The sequence below is a fragment of the Cavia porcellus genome, unplaced genomic scaffold (assembly GCF_034190915.1).
Source record: "Cavia porcellus strain 051 isolate PalLab524CR breed Dunkin Hartley unplaced genomic scaffold, mCavPor4.1 scaffold_29, whole genome shotgun sequence".
Taxonomy (NCBI): domain Eukaryota; kingdom Metazoa; phylum Chordata; class Mammalia; order Rodentia; family Caviidae; genus Cavia; species Cavia porcellus.
Window position 1 is genome coordinate 45,602,511 of NW_026947512.1, and position 19,626 is coordinate 45,622,136.

Here is a 19,626-nt window from a genome sequence, read left to right on the forward strand (position 1 = left end):
TCTGCTTCTGCAGGTCATTTCTAGACCGGATGTGGCTGGCTGGCTGGCTGCCTGCGGAAGTGGTCTCGGCCTCCAGCCCCGTGCAGGCCTTCGTCATCTAAGGGCTGCACCTGCGTGAGCGCAGAGAGTGGTGTTCAGAGAGGCCACAAGTCTTTAAAATATATCATTTTTGTCATCTTCCCTGTAGTGGTGTCAATTTTCCCTTCTCCCCCAATATTTATTTCCCTGTTAAAGTGACTTCTTCAGTGTGTCTCCTCTCCCCAGTCCTGGGGCATGGGCCACTGGGCCACAGGTTGGCAGCGCCCTGCCTGCACCTCCCCATTCCTGAGGGTGTTTGCATTCCTCACCCCAGTGCTTCCACAGGCTGGCTTCGGTGCATTCCTTTCCCTTTCACGCTGTTCTCCTGCCTCCGATTGTTTGGAATCTGTTCTTCTTTTGATCCTTTGCAGTGGTCAATATTATGGCAGGGAGAGATGGATGCTTCCACACTTCCTGAATTCGAATCTTGGGCCCCTCCTCAAGGCTTGCTCTGGAACAGCGTTTGTCGTTGTCCTTTTCACTGGGCCTTTGGCATCAACGTGGCTGCAGTGCATGCCCATGTGTTCATCCCAAGCACTTGTGAGCCCTGCTCTGTGACCCGAGTTCTGCAGCCAGAGTCTTGCCACCTGCCCTCTGCTCCCTTTCCGGCTGCTGGCTGCCTGCTGGGTCGCTGGCCCCTCGGACTCCACTGGCAACTTCTGCTAAACTTTCTCCTCTTACAAGTTCAGCTGGTTTTCTCTCACCCTGTTTCTGAGACCAGACCACCAACCACCGTCTCTGTCCTCTGTCCTGGGGGGGCTCCCTGTGTGGTCCATGACCCATCATGAAGGGCTGGCTTTACTTTTATCTGGAACAAAATTCCAGTAAGCCCCTATGCTGCCATTACAGGGAAATCTCAATTTAAAAAACTAAAAACTGAGGTTGTAGATTATTTTGTAATCAGGGCAATACCATTTAGGGCTTTGTTTCTGTCATCCTGGTCTCTCTTTTTTATTAATCTCAAACATATCAGAGTCACTAAAAAGATGAATCACCCATATTTTACTCTAGTATCTCCTTTGTTTTGAAACTATATTAGTTATCTTAAAAGTCAAGGGGGCTGATATGGCAAATCATAGTGTATTTTTTAATCTTTTTCTTTTCTTGGCACTTGAACCCGGGGTCTTGCCCATGTTGGGCAAAAGCACTACTGCTGAATTACGTGCCCTGCCCCAAACTACAGCTTTATGACTTAATAGCTCAATCAGTTTTCATTAAAAAATTGAATTGCCTGTCTATTTTTTCATTTATTCATACAGCCACTTTATTATCTTTTTAAATAATAATATTCATTATAATTGAAAAGCGGTTTTCTGTGGTGCCTAGGCTGGTCCTAAACTGGGCTCAAGTGATGACCTTGCGTTAGCTTTTTGAGTAGCTGGACTATGTGTGTGTACCAGGACCTGTTTATCGTCATATGTCAAGTTTTTCTTCCAAGTTTTAAGCAGGAAACCTCTGGGGGGTCCTTGCCAGGATCTTGTTTCTTTTTCATCAGCTCAGATGTGCGTTGTCACAAAGACTTGAGGCTGAATGCAGTGTCCACTGCAGGGGCATAGGCCTCTCTGTGGGGAAGCAGCCAGCCGGAGAAAAAAAAGCTGTGGTAATAGGAAGTAAGAAAGTCAGTAGGTTGCGGGGCGCAGAGTCCTTTGGACAGGTATCTGCCAGCGTGTAAGACATGAGCTGTGGGTTTTTGAAACACCAGAAAAGACTTACAAGAATGGTAATTTAAACCCAGCACACTGGCAGGTTGAGGCAGGAGAATAACAAGTTCTAGCCCAGCTTGGACAGTTTAGCAGCTTAGCAAGCCTGTCTCAAAAAAATGTTAAAAGATCTGGTGATACAGCTTAGAACCAAAGCTCTAGGTTCAATTTCCAGTCTAATTTAGGCATGGTTTTTGTTTGTTTGTAGACTCTGGGGTATTGAGAAATTTATTCTCAGCTTCAGAATTTGTGTGCTAGGGATGGAGTGTATGTAGAACTAAATAGCTTTCTCTTTTGCTAAATAAAGTAACATGTTCTGTGTAGAAAACTTGGAAAATATAGAAAAATATATAGAAATAAGTGAAATTCATCTATAACCTATATATAATAACAGTTGATATTTTGTGGCTACCTAGTCATTTGAAAATCTATACATAATACTAACTTAGCTGATTGAGATATTATCCACCACTGAAACATTCACAGTTTTTAGATTATAAATTCTGTTGCAGTGGCCATCATTTTATTTTAATCTGTATGCATTTACTTGGATGGGATCCTAAAAATAAAATCACTGGGTCAAAGGGCATAAATGTTTGTAGCCAATTGCTTGCCAGAAAGGCCCACCCTCCTGGATTGGATATATACATATCCTGGGATAGTTTTTCTTGTTCTTTATTTGGTGCTGGGGATCAAACTCATGACCTCGTGTTTGTCAGGCAGGCACTTGTGCCACTGAGCTATACCCCCAGACCTTTGGAATAGTTTTTCAAGAGAATGATGCCTGTTTTAAGCAGCAATCTTCTCTCCTCTCGTACTTCTGACTCCTGGGGGGAATACTCTGGTGTTTTAGTATCTCTGTTCAACTGTCTCTTGTATAATGTGACATGAGCTTAATAAGCATCTTGATTCCTGGAGAAATTTTACTCTTGGTGTAAATCACAGGTGGTGGAACCTAAGGCATTGAACGGGATCTTGGAAAAAGTTTTTGGGGCAGAGTCTCACCTCCACCCCAGCACTATCTTTCTGTCCATGGTGGGCAGCTTTTAGCCCTGCTCCTGGGTTCCGTCCAGTCTCTGGCAGATGAACTAGGAATCCCAGTTAATTCCCGTTTAACCCACATGCTGCTGTTGATTAATGGACAACCATGCAAACTCACTTTTTTGTTTCACTTTTAGCAAAACTAAATTTTTTTTTAAAAATGCAACTAAATATTTAGCTTTTTTTTTTGTTTGTAGCACATAGGAATTTATATTCTACTGAAGAAATCTGAATCATACAGAATTTTTCTCTTTTTAATTTACTTTTCTTTAAAATATTAGTAATTATGTGGGGCTATATAGTGGTTTGGTGCATGCATGCCTGTGAATGTGTGTGTGTGTGTGTGTGTGTGTGTGTGTGTGTGTGAGAGAGAGAGAGACAGACAGACAGACAGACAGACAGACAGAGATTATGTACACATATACTCTTGACTTGCTTTTATCAAAACTGAGGGAAGTAGAAAACAAGCATGAAGTAATGTGCAGCCACAGTGGATATTGTGTATTTCAGACAGCAAAGTTTAAAATAGTGAGTATATTCAATGAATGTAAGAGTACAGTGATGGTAAATATGTTACTTGTTGCAACATAAAGAGGTAAAATGTTTTTAGCAAGTAATGGGTCTCATCAATTAGTAAATATCATAGCCTATGACCTAATCCTACCATTACTTGGAAGTTGTACTGTCTCCATGTAAAAGAAGAAACAAGGCACTCAGATATGAAATGTAAACATTATTTATAACAAAAAATTGGCTATAGCCTAGCAGACTGATCACAGACAAATGGTTAAATTATCTTAAAGCCAATGCAATAATGTTTCCAACCATTAAAAATAATGATTATGGGATCAAAAATAATCAAGATGTTTTATGTGCGTGCACCAGTTCCCAAAGTCAACATCCCTATTAAGTATTGCAAAGATACACTCAAAAAGGAAAACAATGATTATAAACACTGTGTACCAATATGGAAAATGTTCATGATATCATTTTAAATGTGAGAAAGGCCAGTTTATATGGATAAGGACATGAAGAAGCTTGCAAAAGTGAAAATTGTTGGCTGGAGCGATCTCTAAAAACATTCCAGCATTGTTGTGGTATGGTTTTTGTACCCAAACCAGAAAACACTAGGGAGATTTTGCTTGCTTGGGACAGGCAGGAGGTCGAGTGCAGTGGCAGAGATTTTTTTCTGTGTCTCTGTATTCTTGTGAGCTGATGTTGTGAAGGCTAGAAAGCGACTTGCTGGGTGGGTTCATTGGGTCAGGCTGGAAGTGACTGGACCAGCAAGAGACAGATGTCTGGTGCTCTGCTCCAGGGTAAACATTTCCCGTGTTGTCTCAAGAGACAGGGTTGGGGTGGGGAGGTACACTGTCAAGTCTCTCTCTCAGGGCTTCCTTCGGGGAGGTGGGATAGCGGGATGCAACGCTGTGTGGGAACTCAGGTTAAAATGTAGTTAAGGTCTGGGGCTGGAGATCTACAGAGAGGGCCTGCATAATAGGTGTGAGGCCCCAGGCACTAATTTAAGGTAAATGATTTTTGATAGTCAAAAGCTGATTAAAACTGTAATAGGAGGAGTGTTGTGAGAGTTTGGAGGATATTTTTAAAGACCAGATTTTTCCCTAGGTCTGGTAGGGGAATTTTTAGGTGACTGTAGAGTTGACCTGGGTATCTGCAGGGGTCACAGATATCAGAATCTTGTGATATGCGAGTCCCTTCTATAAAATGGTACAGTATTTACATATAACCTATGCATGGCAAAGGTCCTTTAAGTCAACTCTAGATTACCTGTAGTACTGCATGCAGGGTAAAGCCTCTGTAAATCATACTGTCTTTGTTAGGGAAGAATAAGAAAAAAGTCTATACGTGTTGGTACAAACACAATTTGTGAAAAAGAATTTTCTATTTCTGGTTGGTTGGATCCATAGATGCTGAGGTCTGGGTATGTTTGTGTGCCAAATTCTTTGCCCCTTCGGTACCCCTTGCCAAATCCTCTTTGCTCCCCACTTGTTAGTGGTGGCTGTGGAGGGTAGCAGAAGTAATTCTCACCAAGGAAAATCCAGAAAACACATGCAAGATGATGATGACGTGGTTGAAGACACAGGGAGAGGGGATTTGGGGACCTTGAGAGAACAGGCTCTGTTATGACAAAGGATATTCAAAGGAGGCCAGAAGAAACTGCCAGGGACTTAGGCCTTGGCTCCTGGTCTGTGTTTGGGGTGCTGTGTGCGTCTTCTCTGTGTGCTCGCCTCCGGGATGCTTGGTTCTCCTACAGCCAACCCACCCGCCGGCCCCCACGTTCTGGATGAGCTCTGTGACTTGGAGTCACCCTTCCAATCCTGCAGCCACAGTTCTATTTCTTTTCTTTTCTCTTGGTCCATGAGGGGCTGTTTCTATTCATGGATTGGTGTGAATGGAAATTCCCCTCAACCGAAATAGACTTTCAGAGACTTTTGAAAAGAATGCCTTCTTGATGCCTCTGGATTGAGAAAGAAAGGTGTTGATTAATCTTGCAGGCTGAAAAGGGTGAAATTTGAAAGCCAGCATTAAGCTGGACTCTGCCTTCTCCACTGGGCCCAGAGACGGTCAGCTGTGCAGTCTGTGTGTGTTAGCTTGAGTAGCGGTACCCAGTACCCGGGCAGCTTGGAGACATTCTGTCTGTGCCTGTAGGTTGGCATCAAGGGGATCTGCCTGGTGTGTGTGTGTGTACGCATGCATGTGTGCAGGGAGCATATCAGTGATTTTCGTCATCCTGCCCTGAAGCTCTGTGTCCTTCCTGGCTGGCTTGACTCTGCACAGACCCTGTCCTCTCCTATCCACACTTTCCACTGTGCTCCTTGTGCCCTTGGGGATTCTGACCTGCATTTAGCCACAGAGAGGGTCACTTGTGTGTGTGTATGTGCGTGTGCCTGTGTGTGCCTGTGCCTCACTATTCTCTTGTGCGGCTTCTCACCACTGCATAGCCCTTGTGGAAGTGAAAAGAGCAGATCACCTACCAGTCTCCCTCTGAGGGCTCGCCTGCCCCAGACTGTCTCCTGGCTCCAGGGCTTGCTCGTTGGTGCCTGGAAGGCGAGGGCTGACAGACTCTGGGCTTGCTGGCTGACCCACAGGTCACAGGGGGATGGCCCTGGCCAGCACTCAGACAGCTACTTGGCAGTGGACCAAGGCCCTGGCATTTTACTCTGTTGGAGCAGCGGGGGCTCTGTGATGAGGGTTCTCGAGAGTCTGAGTGTCTTGTGTGCTTTGTAACTCTGAAGAGCCTCTGTCTGCCTCTGCCCTGAGCTTGTAGGTGGGGTGCTGTGCCCGTTGGAAGGTATTCCTCTCTCCTTGGGGCTCCCGGCCCTTCAGAGAGGTCAACAGGAAAGCGAAGAGAGCGGCAGCGGGCTTGGAGGTGCAGCTTGCCGCCTGTCACCAGAGTTCCTGCTCAGGGCTGGAACTTGTGGTTCCTCATTCTTTCAGTGGTAAGGCATCTCAGCAGAGCTGAGTCTGCTCAGGCAGCCTGGCCCAGCACTGCAGACTGAGAGAGGCTTAAAAGGCAGAAAGGCATCTTCTCACAGCTCTGCAGGCTGAAATCCGAGGTTAGGATGGCCCCAGTCGGTGCCGCCTGAGGACCACGAGGCAAGGCCAGGCGCCAGGCCCTCTGCCTGGCTTGCAGATGGCGTCATCTCCCTTTGAGGCCACTGGTCTCCAGATTTCCTCCTAAGACCGTGTCCTGGGGACTGGGTCCACTCTGTGACATCTTGTGAACCTAATTGTCTCTTTAAAGATTTGATCTCCAGACAGAGCCACAATAGAGGTACTGAGAGGTCCACTTGAGAGGACACAGTTCATTTCCCTCACGCTGGATGATCAGGGCAGACAGAGGAGCCCCTCACTTTTAACTCTGGGCCTGCCCTTGCTGAACAAACAAGTTCCTGGAAAAGTTTTTTTCCAGGTGTTTAAAATGGAGCTTAAATTCATCCTGAGAGCATTTCTTCATGTGTAAAATAAGCTGCGATCCACTTCACAAAGCCTTTGTGCAGAGTAGTGGTCATAACTTCCACTGCTGACTGTTTACCGTGTGACTCACATGGCCGTAGTCTTGGAAGAGGTAGGAGTTAGTATGTTCCCTGTTGTACAGATGAGCCACAGAACGGTCAAACAATTTGGGTCACACAATTAGTAGGTTTCTAGAATGGGAATTCGAACTCAGGCTCCTGAAGGAAGAAAGTCTAGGCCTAAGTAAAATGCCTGAGGCTATACTTGGCCCCAGAAAGCGGCTGAGTCCATATCATGGCTTTGATGAGGTCTCCAGGGTCTGGCTGGGGTGGCAGCTAGGAGAGGGTCTCATGGGTGAGTGAGGCTGGGCAAAAGTGAGGTTCCTGGGGGCCCTGGGCAGCCTGCCACCCTGTGCCCCTTCTCACCAGCAACCCTTCTTGCTACGCAGGGTGATGTGAGCAGAGCCCAGGAATGCCTTATGTGGATCGGCAGAACCGAATCTGTGGGTTTCTGGACATCGAGGAGAATGAGCACAGTGGCAAGTTTCTGCGGAGATACTTTATTCTGGACACCCAGGCCAACTGCCTGCTCTGGTACATGGACAACCCCCAGGTGAGAGGCAGCTGGGAGGGCGCAGCTGGGAGGGGCTCAGCAGTGAGGAGGGACAAACCCTGGACAGCACAGGTTCAGGGACGGACAGGCCTCACTTGTGCATGTAGAGAAAACTGTCGAGAGGGCCAGCGCTTGCTCCACGGTAGACAGCATACTTGGAATGTACGAGGCCTTGGGTTCAATGCCCTGCCCTGCAACAAAAGGGAAGGAAATAAAGAAACAGAAACTGTCTCAGCTGGTGGGACGGGAGGGGGGCTCTTGGCACCAGGTGTGTTTTCATGTGCAGGAATTTAACCCTTGCAAAAGTCAGGAGGGTGCTGTGTGCCTGGTGCTGGGCATGGTCCTTCCTCGTCCTTGCCTGGGGCTGTGCCTATGGCTGCTCCTGCTCTTCCCGTCCGAGGCCCCTCCCCAGAGGAGAGAATGGGACCTGATTCTCTGAGCTGGGCGGATGTTGCACTTCTTTGGTCTCCTGAATCAGGAAGTAGAGTCCTGGCTTGGAGGTGACCTTGGAGCTCACTTGGTTTTGCTTCCTGACACTACAGATGAGAAAACTGAGCTTCAGACATTGCAGTGGACTTACGCAAGGACGCAGTTAATGACTTTGTTAGGACTTTAAAGAGTCAAGCGCAGAGATGGAGGCTACCTAAGTTTTATTGCTGTGCCTAGCGGTCCCTGGAATCTGGGAAGAAGCTGCTCTGCGGCTCTCATTCATTTTGCTTCTGTTATGTTTTCTGGAGTTGAGGGCTGGGATCCTGGCCAAGTGGGGACAGAGGAAGGTGTGTGGGCTGGGATCTGGTTCTGTTCTGGGCTTGGGGAGAGGAAGGTCAGAGCGGGGGGGATAGATGTGCTAGGCCAAAAAGAGTCCTGTGAATCTTGAGGTCATTATCAAGCGGCCAGTCCTCTGGAGGCCTTTGGCATTTGTCTTCTGCATGTGATGGCTGAGTGAAAGCATGATAGATGCAGAAAACATATGCAAAAGGTCAGCTGCTGTAAATTCCTTGCTCCGGGAAGACGGTCCTCAGCACAGCTCTGCCCCCATGTTACCCCACGTCCCTGAGAAACCGGTGCCTCATGTCATTTGAAGCTCTGAGGATTTGGGCTGGATCCTGCACTGGACACTGTCCATCCTCTGCTGTGGCCGGGCCTTGCTTTGCCTCAGGCCCTGCTGTCTCAGTCTCCCTGCTGTTGCTGTGTGTAAGTGCTCACCTCTGGCTCAGCGGATGCATTGGGCTTGGAAGGAGAGTGGAAGGTCTTCTTCACTGCTCTTGAAGGGGCTGGGAATTAGGTCTCATTGCTGGTGGATTTCATTCTGGGTCACCAGGAAGAGCCTGGGAATGAGGATCTCTCTGTGCCTTTGCCCCCTGGGGCTCTGGCACCCACTCACCTGCCATGTTAGCTCAGCGAATTTGAATGCATTTTTGTTTTCATTTACCTGCTTCCCACCACACTTCTCCACTGAACAATCCTGAACCCAATTTTCTTGCTCTATGCCCAGCTGCCTCTCCAGAGAACTGGGCCTTTCTCCAGAGCCTGTGCCACAAAGGGCACTGACTGACCACCCAGGACCGTGGTGACACTTTCTGGGCCCTCTGATGTCGCTGGTTGTCCATCTCCCACACTCCAGCCCCTGATTTCATCACCTTAGGGTGCAACTTGCTCTAAGTTCAATGCCGGACTCAGGCCGCCTTACTGGGCTCTGTGGCCAGGCTCTGCAGCTGTCCCTGTCCTGCTCAGGGTAGCCTCAGCACCCCTGACCCTGCTGTTGGGGTGCTCCTTGTGGAAACCCCCTTTGAATCTGAGTTACCAGACAGCACTTATCACCAGGTGTGGCTTTGCTCTGCTCCTGCCCGTGGTAGGGCAGGAACAGGGCTAGAGCTGGAGCAGTGGGCCCTGCCCAGTGCGAGGGCTTCTTCCTAGGAAGGTGTAGATTGCAGATGGCTTGGCATATGCCCACAAAGGAAGAGACTTGACACAGTGACGGTGCAGAACCTTTTAGTTCTTTAGTTCTTAGGGTCTTCACTGCATTCATGGTTAAACGACACTCTGGACTTGAGAGTGGATGTGTTGGTAAATTGTTAGATGGTGTTAGTGAACCACTGTACCTAGGTGCCAAGCACAACTCATTTGTTTTTCGTACTGACAGAAAGTCTGACTGGGAGGTATCATCCTCATCCTAAAGGCAAGTAAGTGAAGCAGAGGGGGAAGAAATTTGCCCAGTTAGTTAATAAGAAAGTGGCAGAGCCAGGATTGTTAGCCTGTCAGCCAGCTCTGGTTCCCCTGCCATGCTTGCTGATAACGAGAGTCATCTTTAGGTTCCTTGGAAAGGAGAAAGGCCCAAAGAGGCAGACCCTGATGAAGAAAGAGAACCAGAGGCTGGGGCCTGCAGGTTCCAGAGGCCGAGAGCTCATCTGATTTAGCTTCTGAGCCATGCAGTGTTGAGCGCTGGGTAAATGTCTGCTCACCAAATGAACAAAGGGCCAGAGAAAGGGACTGTCAGCAACAGGCCTTAGTGAGACAATGTATGCTTTGCATATATTATCACAGTGTTTGACACAGCTGTCTTGAGACTGGGGCCAGGAACAAAGCCGAATGCAGCCCACAGACCAGGACACCCTGGAGATGTGGGTCTGTCCCTTTGGGGAGAGGCACTGGGACTCATTTGTTCATTCAGCATCTTACTTTTAAGGGAAAGGTGACCCTTGATGTGGCACTGTAGTTATTTAACAGGCATTAATAAGCAAGATTTCTAAACCTGAGTTTCTGATGTTGCTTGCTCGAGCTGTCTGGTGTGCCGTGGGCCTGTTTGCACTACTGCGGGCTCTGCTGCTGTTTCACTGGTGCAGCAGATACTTTCTGAGTGGTTAGCACATACTAGTAATTGTGCACAGTGCTTTGCATACATTATCTCATTAAATCCCCTCAGTAATCTCTTGCTGTGTTGTCCGGGGTGATATGCCACTCCTGGGCTTGGGCAGTCCTGCCATCAGTTGTTGGATGTCAGCATTCTGCTTGCGGAGTTAGGAGTTGCAGAGTCCTCTGCTGCTCAATGAAAGGGAGGCTGTAGGGCCTGGAGGTGAGTCTTACAAGGAAAGCTGTCAGGGCTGGCAGATGAGATTAAGGCTGGGTTTTATGATGCGGTTGGTTTGTGTCTGAGGAAGGTGAATTACTCTCCTGGAGCATGGGTGCTCTAGAGGATCCTCCACCGGATTCTAGCCCTTTATTTCTTGAAAGTCTGAGGAGAGGGAAACCCTGGAGCCTGGCACATCACCCAGCACACACCTACTAAAGTTGTACCGTGTGTCAGATACCAAGCAGAGCCACAGATGAGCGAGACAGGGCCCCTGCTGCAGGGGGCAGCTGGAAGGTTAGCACAAATGGGATTGGGAGAGCGAGGATACCCTTTGCGGAGCTGCGGCCCTGGAGCCAGTTCTCAAAGGGTGGCTGAAATTAGTGATCTAGTTGCATGTCACTTCCCTGTGCAGTGCTTTGCAGGCTTTGGTCATTGTCCTTGCCTGTCTTAAGCACAGCAGAAGATGAAGAGAGGGAACAGTGGTCATTATGGTGGCAGAGGATGCTTAAGATGAGGCTCCCCTGGATAAGACCTTGGGGGAGTCAGGTCCAGGACAAGGTCTTCCTTAAGGAAGTACTGTACGGGCAGGGCCTGTCAGGAGGCCTGGAGCGCAGGCCTAAGTGGCCAGGGGAGGTTGTAGCTCCAGCTGCACTGGACATTCGCTGCTGCAGCTGGGCTCGGGCAGTGTGGGCGGTGCTGGGCAGCAGGGAAGGTAATGGGTGGAGGGAAGGTGTCTGGGGTGGCCATGCAGGGGGGAAGTGTCTCACGTGAAGTAGAGCTCGGACCCCAGACAGCCTTGGATGTCAGGCAGGGTTTAGAACCGATGTGTGAAAGGAATCAAAGTTTTCCACAGAGGCATGGATGACACCAAACAGAAGACGAAACCCATTAGCTGAGAAGGACTCCTCTGAATGGAAAGTTTCAGCATTATTGATTATGCTCAGTGATTGGGCTAATGCATTTAAAAGCCCGTATGCTGAAAGCATAGAGCAAACTCAGGCTTCTTTTTTTTTTTTTTTATTGCAGTAAGAATACTTAACGTGAGCTCTGCCTTTTCAGTACACTTGGAAGTGCACAATACTACACTGTTAACAATGTTGCCTGCAGACCTCTTTCTAAAGCCTGCCATCTGGGCAGTACTAGCAAATAATTCTTAATTAGAAACAAAGCACTGGTTGGATTTTCCTTAAGAGGACACTGTGATGTGACACAGTTGTGTGTGTGCCTGCGTGTGTAGTGGTGCTGGGAACTGAACCCAGGGCCCTGTGCTTGTGAGACAGGTGCTGTTCCACTGCGCTACATCCCAACCCCTAGCAGCTGGATTCTAACATGGTAGAGGAGATGAGATTCCTTAATTAGAGCTACTCCGCTTTATCACAGTGACCTGTAGAGTAATGACCTAGGTTTTAGTTACACAGCAATGCTGACATTCAACCTGTCTAGTGCCCATGTGGCTGTGTAATTGCCCGACTAGATTATATGGCCTTGAACAGGGGTAAACAGAGGCACGGAAATAATATTGCACTAGATTGTTGTTTTTGTCAGATTTATCATATAAAGTGTACTTTTAAAAAAGAATACTTAGATGACTGTACTTTCCAAAGACCACAGTGTAAATTATGGATCATCATAATACCTCAAAAGGTTCCAGCTGTCTTTGTAGACCCGAGACTCCAATGAAGGCCCCCTGGCCTGCCTTTCTCCCTCTCTCCCTCTCTTATCTTTCCGTCTCTAAAATAAGCTGAAAGCAGTTCTTTCCAGATATTGGGGGCAAAGAACTTTCACAGTGTTGAGAACAACGTGGGTATTTGGCTGCATTTTAGTGGAAAAAATACACAAGTGTGGGAGGAGATTCTATTAATATGTGATTTATAATGAGCCATATTATTGTTTTAAATCTGAGCAAAAATCGATGTCGATGTTTTCTACAAAAATTGTGTCTTCTGTACCAGAAGCCTCTTCAAGCAAAGTTTGGCTGAAATCCATCAGTATTCACAAGGTTTTTGCATTATATGTTTCAGCCTGTCCAAATGCCAAGAACCGGTAAATAACTTTCTTTTTAGAAAGTGAGCAGTACTTATACATGGTGCAAAATTCAGTGCAGGAAAGCAAGCCCAGTGGCCAGTGTCTCCGCCTTCCCTAATCCTCCAGCCACAGGCCCTGGGCAGGCGTGGCCAGGCCTGTCATCTCTTGCAGCTCTCCTGAAATATTCTTTGCATGTCTAAGCATTGTGGTAACCTTCAGATCTTCAGCAATTACCTGGGCATGGTTTTTTAGTTTTGTTTTTTAAAATGTTTTATTTTATTATCCATTTTTTGTTGAGGTTTTTTTTTTAAATTGATGGATTTGTGTGGGTTGTATGTTTCCTAGCTGTGCTGATACATCATTGCAAAGGTTAAGTAGAGTTGCTGAAGTGCTTTGCATGTATTTTATCAAAGTAAGAATGTAGAGTCCTTTGGGTTAAAAAAAATTCCCAAAGAAACTTTTAAGTAAGAGGACTATATTTTCATAAAATGCAAATTCTACTAAAGGTAAAGATATTATTAAACTAACACTTTTAGAATTTAAACAGTATGGAACTTTGGAGTCAATGTTAAATGCTTTATTTGTTTTCTGTGTTACTTCTGTTTTTATGCAACCTTTGTTTTATAATAGTATTACCTAAATTTTAAAAAAATTAAGGGCTGGGTATTTTAGCTCAGTAAAAGAGTACACGTATTTAGTGCTTGAAGCCCTAGGTTCAAATGTGCATTGCACCTGGAGACGGTTGTGTTAATAGCATGACTTGGTATCAAAGTCCAAGCAGGTAAAGAGCAGGGAGCTACGCAGTGTAGCAGAAGTTTTACCATCGCAAAACCACGGTGGTGACTCCTCTGTTTTCTTAAAACTTGCCTTTGATTATGTTGTTGTATTTGACTTTAGACTTTACCCTTTAACATTTGTTTAATTTGTCTGTATAGGTACCTCTCTATATATTTATGTCTCTAATTATATATGAAAGAATGGTTTTATTATTTTATTATAGGGAAGTTTTCTTGTTGAAATCATGTCTCTGAGGCAAAGCAGGCTCTTGTGTGTTTTAGTGAGGCTTTGCAGCTTGGACTTCGCGTGATGTTTTTATAGTGTCTGCTGAACCCGGGCAGTGTGATGACCGTGTTAGTGAAGGAGCTGCCCCTTTTGGAGCCACTGTGACACAGCACGATGATGTTAACCACCTTTGTGACACAGTTGTGGTGAAATAGCTCAGTATCCCACGATAAGAGTGTGCTGTGAGACGCTCGCAAGCGCTATGGAGGTGTCGTTCTGATGGTGACAGTGGGGTGGGAAGAACTGTGGTGATGGGCACTGCTGGGACTTTGTCATGGCGCTCCCTGCTCTGTCTACAGTTGCAAGGTGGGGGAGCTGAAAGGAGGGATAGGTTCAGAGGCCAGAGGAAGGAAAAAACGGTAGGGTGGCAGCTGACCGAGACGGTAGAGAGAAATATCAGAAGCTCAGTACTTGCTTATATGTAACTGACCATTACCGTGCATGCTTGTTTAGGCTTCTGAATTTCCTGTAGTTATAAAGGTAAATTTATAAGCCAAAAACTTTAATGAGATTAATTTTAAATCTAAGTCTATTTTAGAAGTCCTTGTATCTATTTCTTAATAGATATATCTTTTAAAATATGTATATTGGTTATATTTTAATTCCTGAATAATAGAGCTCTACTTAATACTCTACATTCCCACTTATATCTATTGTACTAAAGTTTAGAAGCAAGAAGTTATGGAAAAGTTGTAATCGCAGCACTCGGGAAGTTGAGGCAGGAGGATCGTTGCAAGTTCGAGACCAGCCTGGGCCACAAAGTAAGCCCAAGGCTAGCCGAAACTGCATAGTGAGACCCTGTCTCAAAAAAGACCAAAAAAAAAAAAAAAAAAAAGTTATGCAAAAGCGGTGATGATTACCTTAGGGAACAAAAGTTGTTCTTAGAAAAGAGAAGTGATGGTGATAAAAATAAAAATATTGTCTATAGTCACACAAATATAAGAAAAAGAGATGTAAAACTGGGCATGGGGGTTTGTGCCTATAATCCCAGCACTGTGGGAGGCTGAAGCAGGAGGATCACAAGTTTGAGACTAGCTTGGGCAACTTAATGAGACCCTGTTTCAAAATAAAAAAGAAGAGCTGGAATGTAGCTCAGCGTGAAGGCTTCGGTTCAATTCCTAGTAACACACACACACACACACACACACACACACACAGAAAGCAAAATAATTGTGTTAACAATGCAGGTATGGAAAATACACGTGTCACCTGAAAATGAGCAGCCAGCAGACTAACACATTGCTTCCTGTGGTGTTGACTAAATTCCTGTCAGCGTGATTCTTAGTTTTCTCATCTATAAGTAAAAATACCATTGCTCGCTTCCAATGATGGTTTTGAGAATTCCATAAGGTAACAAACCTATTTCTGGTCCTCAGAAGTGTTAGTACTCGGTAAGTATTAGTTGATTCTAAACAGCAAGTAATCGACTAGTTGTTTTTTAAATGCAGGATGATTTTCAACTTACTTCATTTAGTTTCTTTAAGCTGATAAAATGAATTGGCATTAATTCACATGTTAGCTAACTATAAAAAATATTAGATGTATATCTTTGTTAGGGGACATTGGGAGGGAAAACATAAAATTAAATATTTCCTTATTGCATTTTACTAATACTTAATTTAAAATAAATAATATGGGTGAAAATAACCTTCGACCACATTAGGTTGCTTCGACTTAGTTTTTAACAGTATACATCAGAGTAATTTTCTATTTGTTGAAAGACACAGATTATTAGGATAATTTATGGACCTAGCTATATTTCTTTCAGTTTAATAAGTTAGAGGTATTTAAGATAAGAAAGGAGACTGTTAGTGGACAAGGAGAACGGGTCTGGGAAAGGAAAGGGGTGTTTAAGGGAAGGAGTGACCAAGACACATTCTGTGCATGTGTGATGCCACACTGAACCCCAATATTTTGTAAAATTAATATGTGGTAATAAAATGTATTTTAAAAAGAGTTTTTTACAAATTTAGTACTTAGTTGGCCAAGGAGAGGGTGCAGGTGGGGCCCTGGGGGAGAAGAGGAAGTGGGAGGGGACAGATGGCACCATTGGAAGCCGAGGGAAGGAGGCTGAGTCGCGGGTGTGTGGAAGAGGCAGTGGAAGAGAGGGTGGCCTGGTGGGTACAGGGTCAGGAAAGAGGCTGGTGCCACAGACTTGCCCCTCGCCAGCCCCTTCTGCCCAAAGCAGGCACCAGCATAGGTGTGCACAAGAAGTGTACAGCCCGCAGCCAGAGGGGAGTGTTAAGCACACAGCAGTGGGTGACACAGAAGCCACTTCTGCTGCGGCTGCTGGGCGGCAGGTTCTGTTGGAAAGCAAGGCCCTGAGGGAGGGAGACAGGCCTGCCAGCCCTGCTGTAGTGGGCGACCCCCAGCCCAGAGCCCTGATGCTGGTCATTTCTCACGCCAGGGGAGAGCTGGGTTGCCGGTGCAGGTGGCCGTTCCATCTGGTTTCGTAGGCAAGCTCCTTCCAGGGAGTCTGCATGCCTGCCTTCCGAGCGGTGGCTCCAGTGTTTCACAGTGATGGTGCTGGTGCCCAGCTCCGGGCCTGCCGCGTGCATCTGGTCTTGTCCTCCTCTGTGCCGAACCAGCCTGCTGAGTTTCTCTCCGATGGCTGATGGCTAGGGTCTCTCCTCCCCTTCCTTCGGGAGCTCCTGCCTCCCCAGCATAGGTGCTATAACAGGGCTTTGTGAAGGATAATCCTGCTGGACCTGCTGTTGCATTTACTTTTCACTGATAATCAGCCCTATCACCCAGTGGACCCACCGTAGCTCCTTGCCTGTCTGTCAGGTGAGCCTGAAGGGACTGAGGACCACTGTATGAGAGCACTCAGCCGACCAAGTGGTGCAGGGCAGTCTTTGAGGCCGTAGTCGTTTGCATCTTCCTTTCCCGAGCTGGGGCTCCATGAGCTCTGTCCTCCCTGAGTCCTCGTGTGCTGAGTGAACAGGCAGCACTGGAGACTCAGGGCTGAGGTTCTGTGGCTGTGGTTGGTGCGGCTCTTCTGGTCACCTCTGTGCTGTAGGCATCATTTTCTACTTTAAGAGATGCTGCTGTTTCTTGAAAAGGACTGGCGTGAGAGGTGTGTGCATCTCTTGCCTGCTTCCTAGGTGATGGAAGAGGAAGACTGTGTGTACTCCCCTCTCAGGGGCAGAAGAGATCTTGAGCAAAACCCAAAGCGTTGGTGGCATCTTTGCAGAAGTGTTTGTCCGTGAACAGGAACCATCCCTGTGGCCTACATTGTTCCAGAAAATTTACAAGCCAAGAAACACCCAGGCTATGTCTGATTCACAGCCTTCCTTACGCAAGGGTGGCTGCCAGCCATGCATGGCACGCTCGACTCTCCTTTCTCACCCTGCTGATCTCTCCCCTTCCTCCTTCCTGACTGCTGCCAGGGCTACAGTCACCGGGTTCATCTGTGGATTGGGAGTGGCCTCATCCCGCACCAGCTGCTGGGTCTCTGCACATAGTCAGCAGGGCCAGCCAGGACCTGCAGTCAGCTCCTCCACCTTGGTGGATAGCAGTGTCCTAAAGAGCTCTGAACACACACAGGTGCTGGACCCTGGCCGGAATCATTTCAAATTGTGGGGTCAAAGCCCGAGTATTTGTTGGTTTTAAGAATCTCCCCAGGTTCTAGCCTGGTCTGGTGGTGCAGGCCTATAATTCCAGCAATCTGGGAGGCTGAGGCAGGAGGATCTCAAGGTCAAGCTCAGCCTGGGCAGTTCAGCAAGACCCTGTCTCAAAATAAAAAACAAAGGGCTGGAGATATAGTTCATTGTGAAGGTTTTGGGTTCAATCCCCAGTGTGTATGGGGAATCCCCACAGATTATATGCTTATCAGGGCAACTATGGCTCAGTAATTAATGATATATTTCAAAATAGTTATAGAGAGGATTTTGGTTGTTCTCCACACAAAGAATTGATCACTGCCTGAGGGAATCCTGGGCCAGTTACTCTCATCTGAGCATTACACATTGTACACATGTTGGAACTGTCACGTTGTACTTCTCAGGTGTGTAATGACAATGTAGCAATTAAACACAATTTTTAAAATGTCCCCAGGTGATTCACATAAACAGCCTTCCAGAATGTATTCCCCGTTAAGGAAAAAAAGAGTTTGTGCTTAGTTGCTTGAGGATCTGGGTTCAATTCCCAGCACTAAAATAGAGTAATAAATAAAAGTTCAGCGTGTTCCCACCACCCAGGTCTCTCTGTGTTCCTCACCTGCCAGAGGTCTTCACCTTGGCAGGTGCTGTCCTATCACCAGTGTGCTGACTACCTGGCAAAAAGAGGCATAAATGCACAGAAAAGCAAACACCAGTACAACGTCCAGGGCTTGACTTTGTCCCATTAACAGCTGGATGTTTTGGGGGGTTTTTTTTTTGCTCTAGTGAAGAGTAACTCTAGGGACTTATCCATGCTAAGTCATTTGCAACATCCCAGCCCTTTTAAAACTTTATTTTGACCTGGGGATCTCTCACAAAATTGCCCATGCTGGCTTTGAACTTGCAGAACTCCTGCCTCTGACTCGAGTAGCTGGCATTACAGCTATGTGCCACCTCACCCAGCTAGCTGTCCTTATACTGGAGCCTGTTTGGAGGTCACCGGGGATCTGTCTCTGATCACGATCCCCTTGATTCTGACTCAGTGTTCTACAGGTGAAGCTGGACATGAGCTGCCCAGGGGTTCTGGTGAGTGCTGGACACAGAGAAAGAATTCAGAGGCAGGGGTCGGGGCAGGCTGCAGGTGTGCAGGGCAGGCTCTGGAGGAGGATCCCAGAGGTCCTTTGTCTGGGGGAGCTCAGCAGGCAGTGCACGTGGTTCCTGTCTCCAGCTCTGCCACTGTGTCCCTCTGGGGGTGCTGCCTGTTCCTGGCTTCCTGTCCTGATGTCCAGGGTGTCACCTCAGGCCCTCTTATAGCTCCTTCCTTGAGTGGGAAGGGTCTGTCTGGGGCTACCTCTGTGACACCCTGGCAGCGAGCTGTCACCGTCGTCTTCTGGGTCCAGTAATTGGTGTGGACTTGGAGTGTCACCGTGGATCAGTCCTCAGGAGTCCTTAATCTGTTTTCTCTGGTGCCCTCCATATCTCCTGGGTGGGGAGGGCCATGGCAGGGAAGCAGTATTCTCAGACATTCCTCAAATTTTCCTCAGTTCTTGTGGTGAAGAGGGGCTACCTTGGAGCCCAGGAGAAGGATAGGGTGGGTCGTGGACCCCACTGCACCCCTGGGTCACTGGGCAGCTGCCTCACTTTTTCGAGCTGGCACGAGGCTAGGAGGTGGGTGGAACAGCCTCCAGGAGCTTGGAGGGGTGCAGTGGTTGAAATGTGGGCAGCCCTGTCTGTCATCACATGTGGGATGGTGCCCACGCGCCTCCCCAGCCCTCCTCCATCACTGGCCATTCAGGATGGGGCCCGGGGGCATTTGGGCTGTGGTCATCAGGGGTGAGGAGAGGGTTATGCAACAGTGGCCCTGAGCCTTGGCGTTCGCCTTGTGTAATTAGCCCGGTGGAGGGGCCAGGAGCTGCCGTGCACTGGGCTCTTGCTGTGTGTTTTCATGTCATTCTCTCAGCCGCCCTATGACACAGGGCTCATTATCTCTATTTTATAGGAAAAGAACCCTGCCTCCAGTCAGGGAATGTTACTGTCCCAGCTAGAATTGTAGCCGCTCAGGCTTTTAAAATTACCCCATGCTACATCCAGGGCATTAGCGTGGAATTCAGGAGAACCAGGCTTGGTTTCAGGCTCTGCTGCCAGTTTCATGAGCTTGGACAAATCCCTTGCCTTGCAAGTCACCTTCCTAGCCTGCCCGCCAGTCTGGAACTGAGCAGAGCTGAATGCCAAGCGGGTCACAGTCCCCTCTGGTAGTGTCTGTCACTCCTGACTTTTTGAGGGCCTGGTCACACCTCTTTGGAGTCTGACTTGGGAGTAACAAAACCTGTCTTTCTCAACTTCATAGAGATACCTTTTTTTTTTTTTTTTTTTTAACGCAGCTATGAAATAGACAAAGTGTGCAAATGCGGGTGACATTGTAAATGGATCACCCCATTTTAAATGCTAATTTGGTACTTTGAGG

The 19,626-nt window shown here is 47.2% G+C and overlaps 1 protein-coding gene across 3 annotated transcripts in view; it reads left to right on the forward strand.

Annotated features, from left to right (window-relative positions):
* Plekha2 (pleckstrin homology domain containing A2) overlaps positions 1-19,626 on the forward strand; it is a 65,136-nt gene that overhangs the window by 11,831 nt on the left and 33,679 nt on the right. For all 3 annotated transcript variants that reach the window (XM_063240288.1, XM_063240287.1, XM_003462868.5), the window contains exon 2: positions 7,243-7,406. In XM_063240288.1, coding sequence (XP_063096358.1) covers positions 7,266-7,406 — 141 coding nt within the window. In that variant the 5' untranslated portion in view covers positions 7,243-7,265. The remainder of the gene's footprint in view (positions 1-7,242; positions 7,407-19,626) is intronic.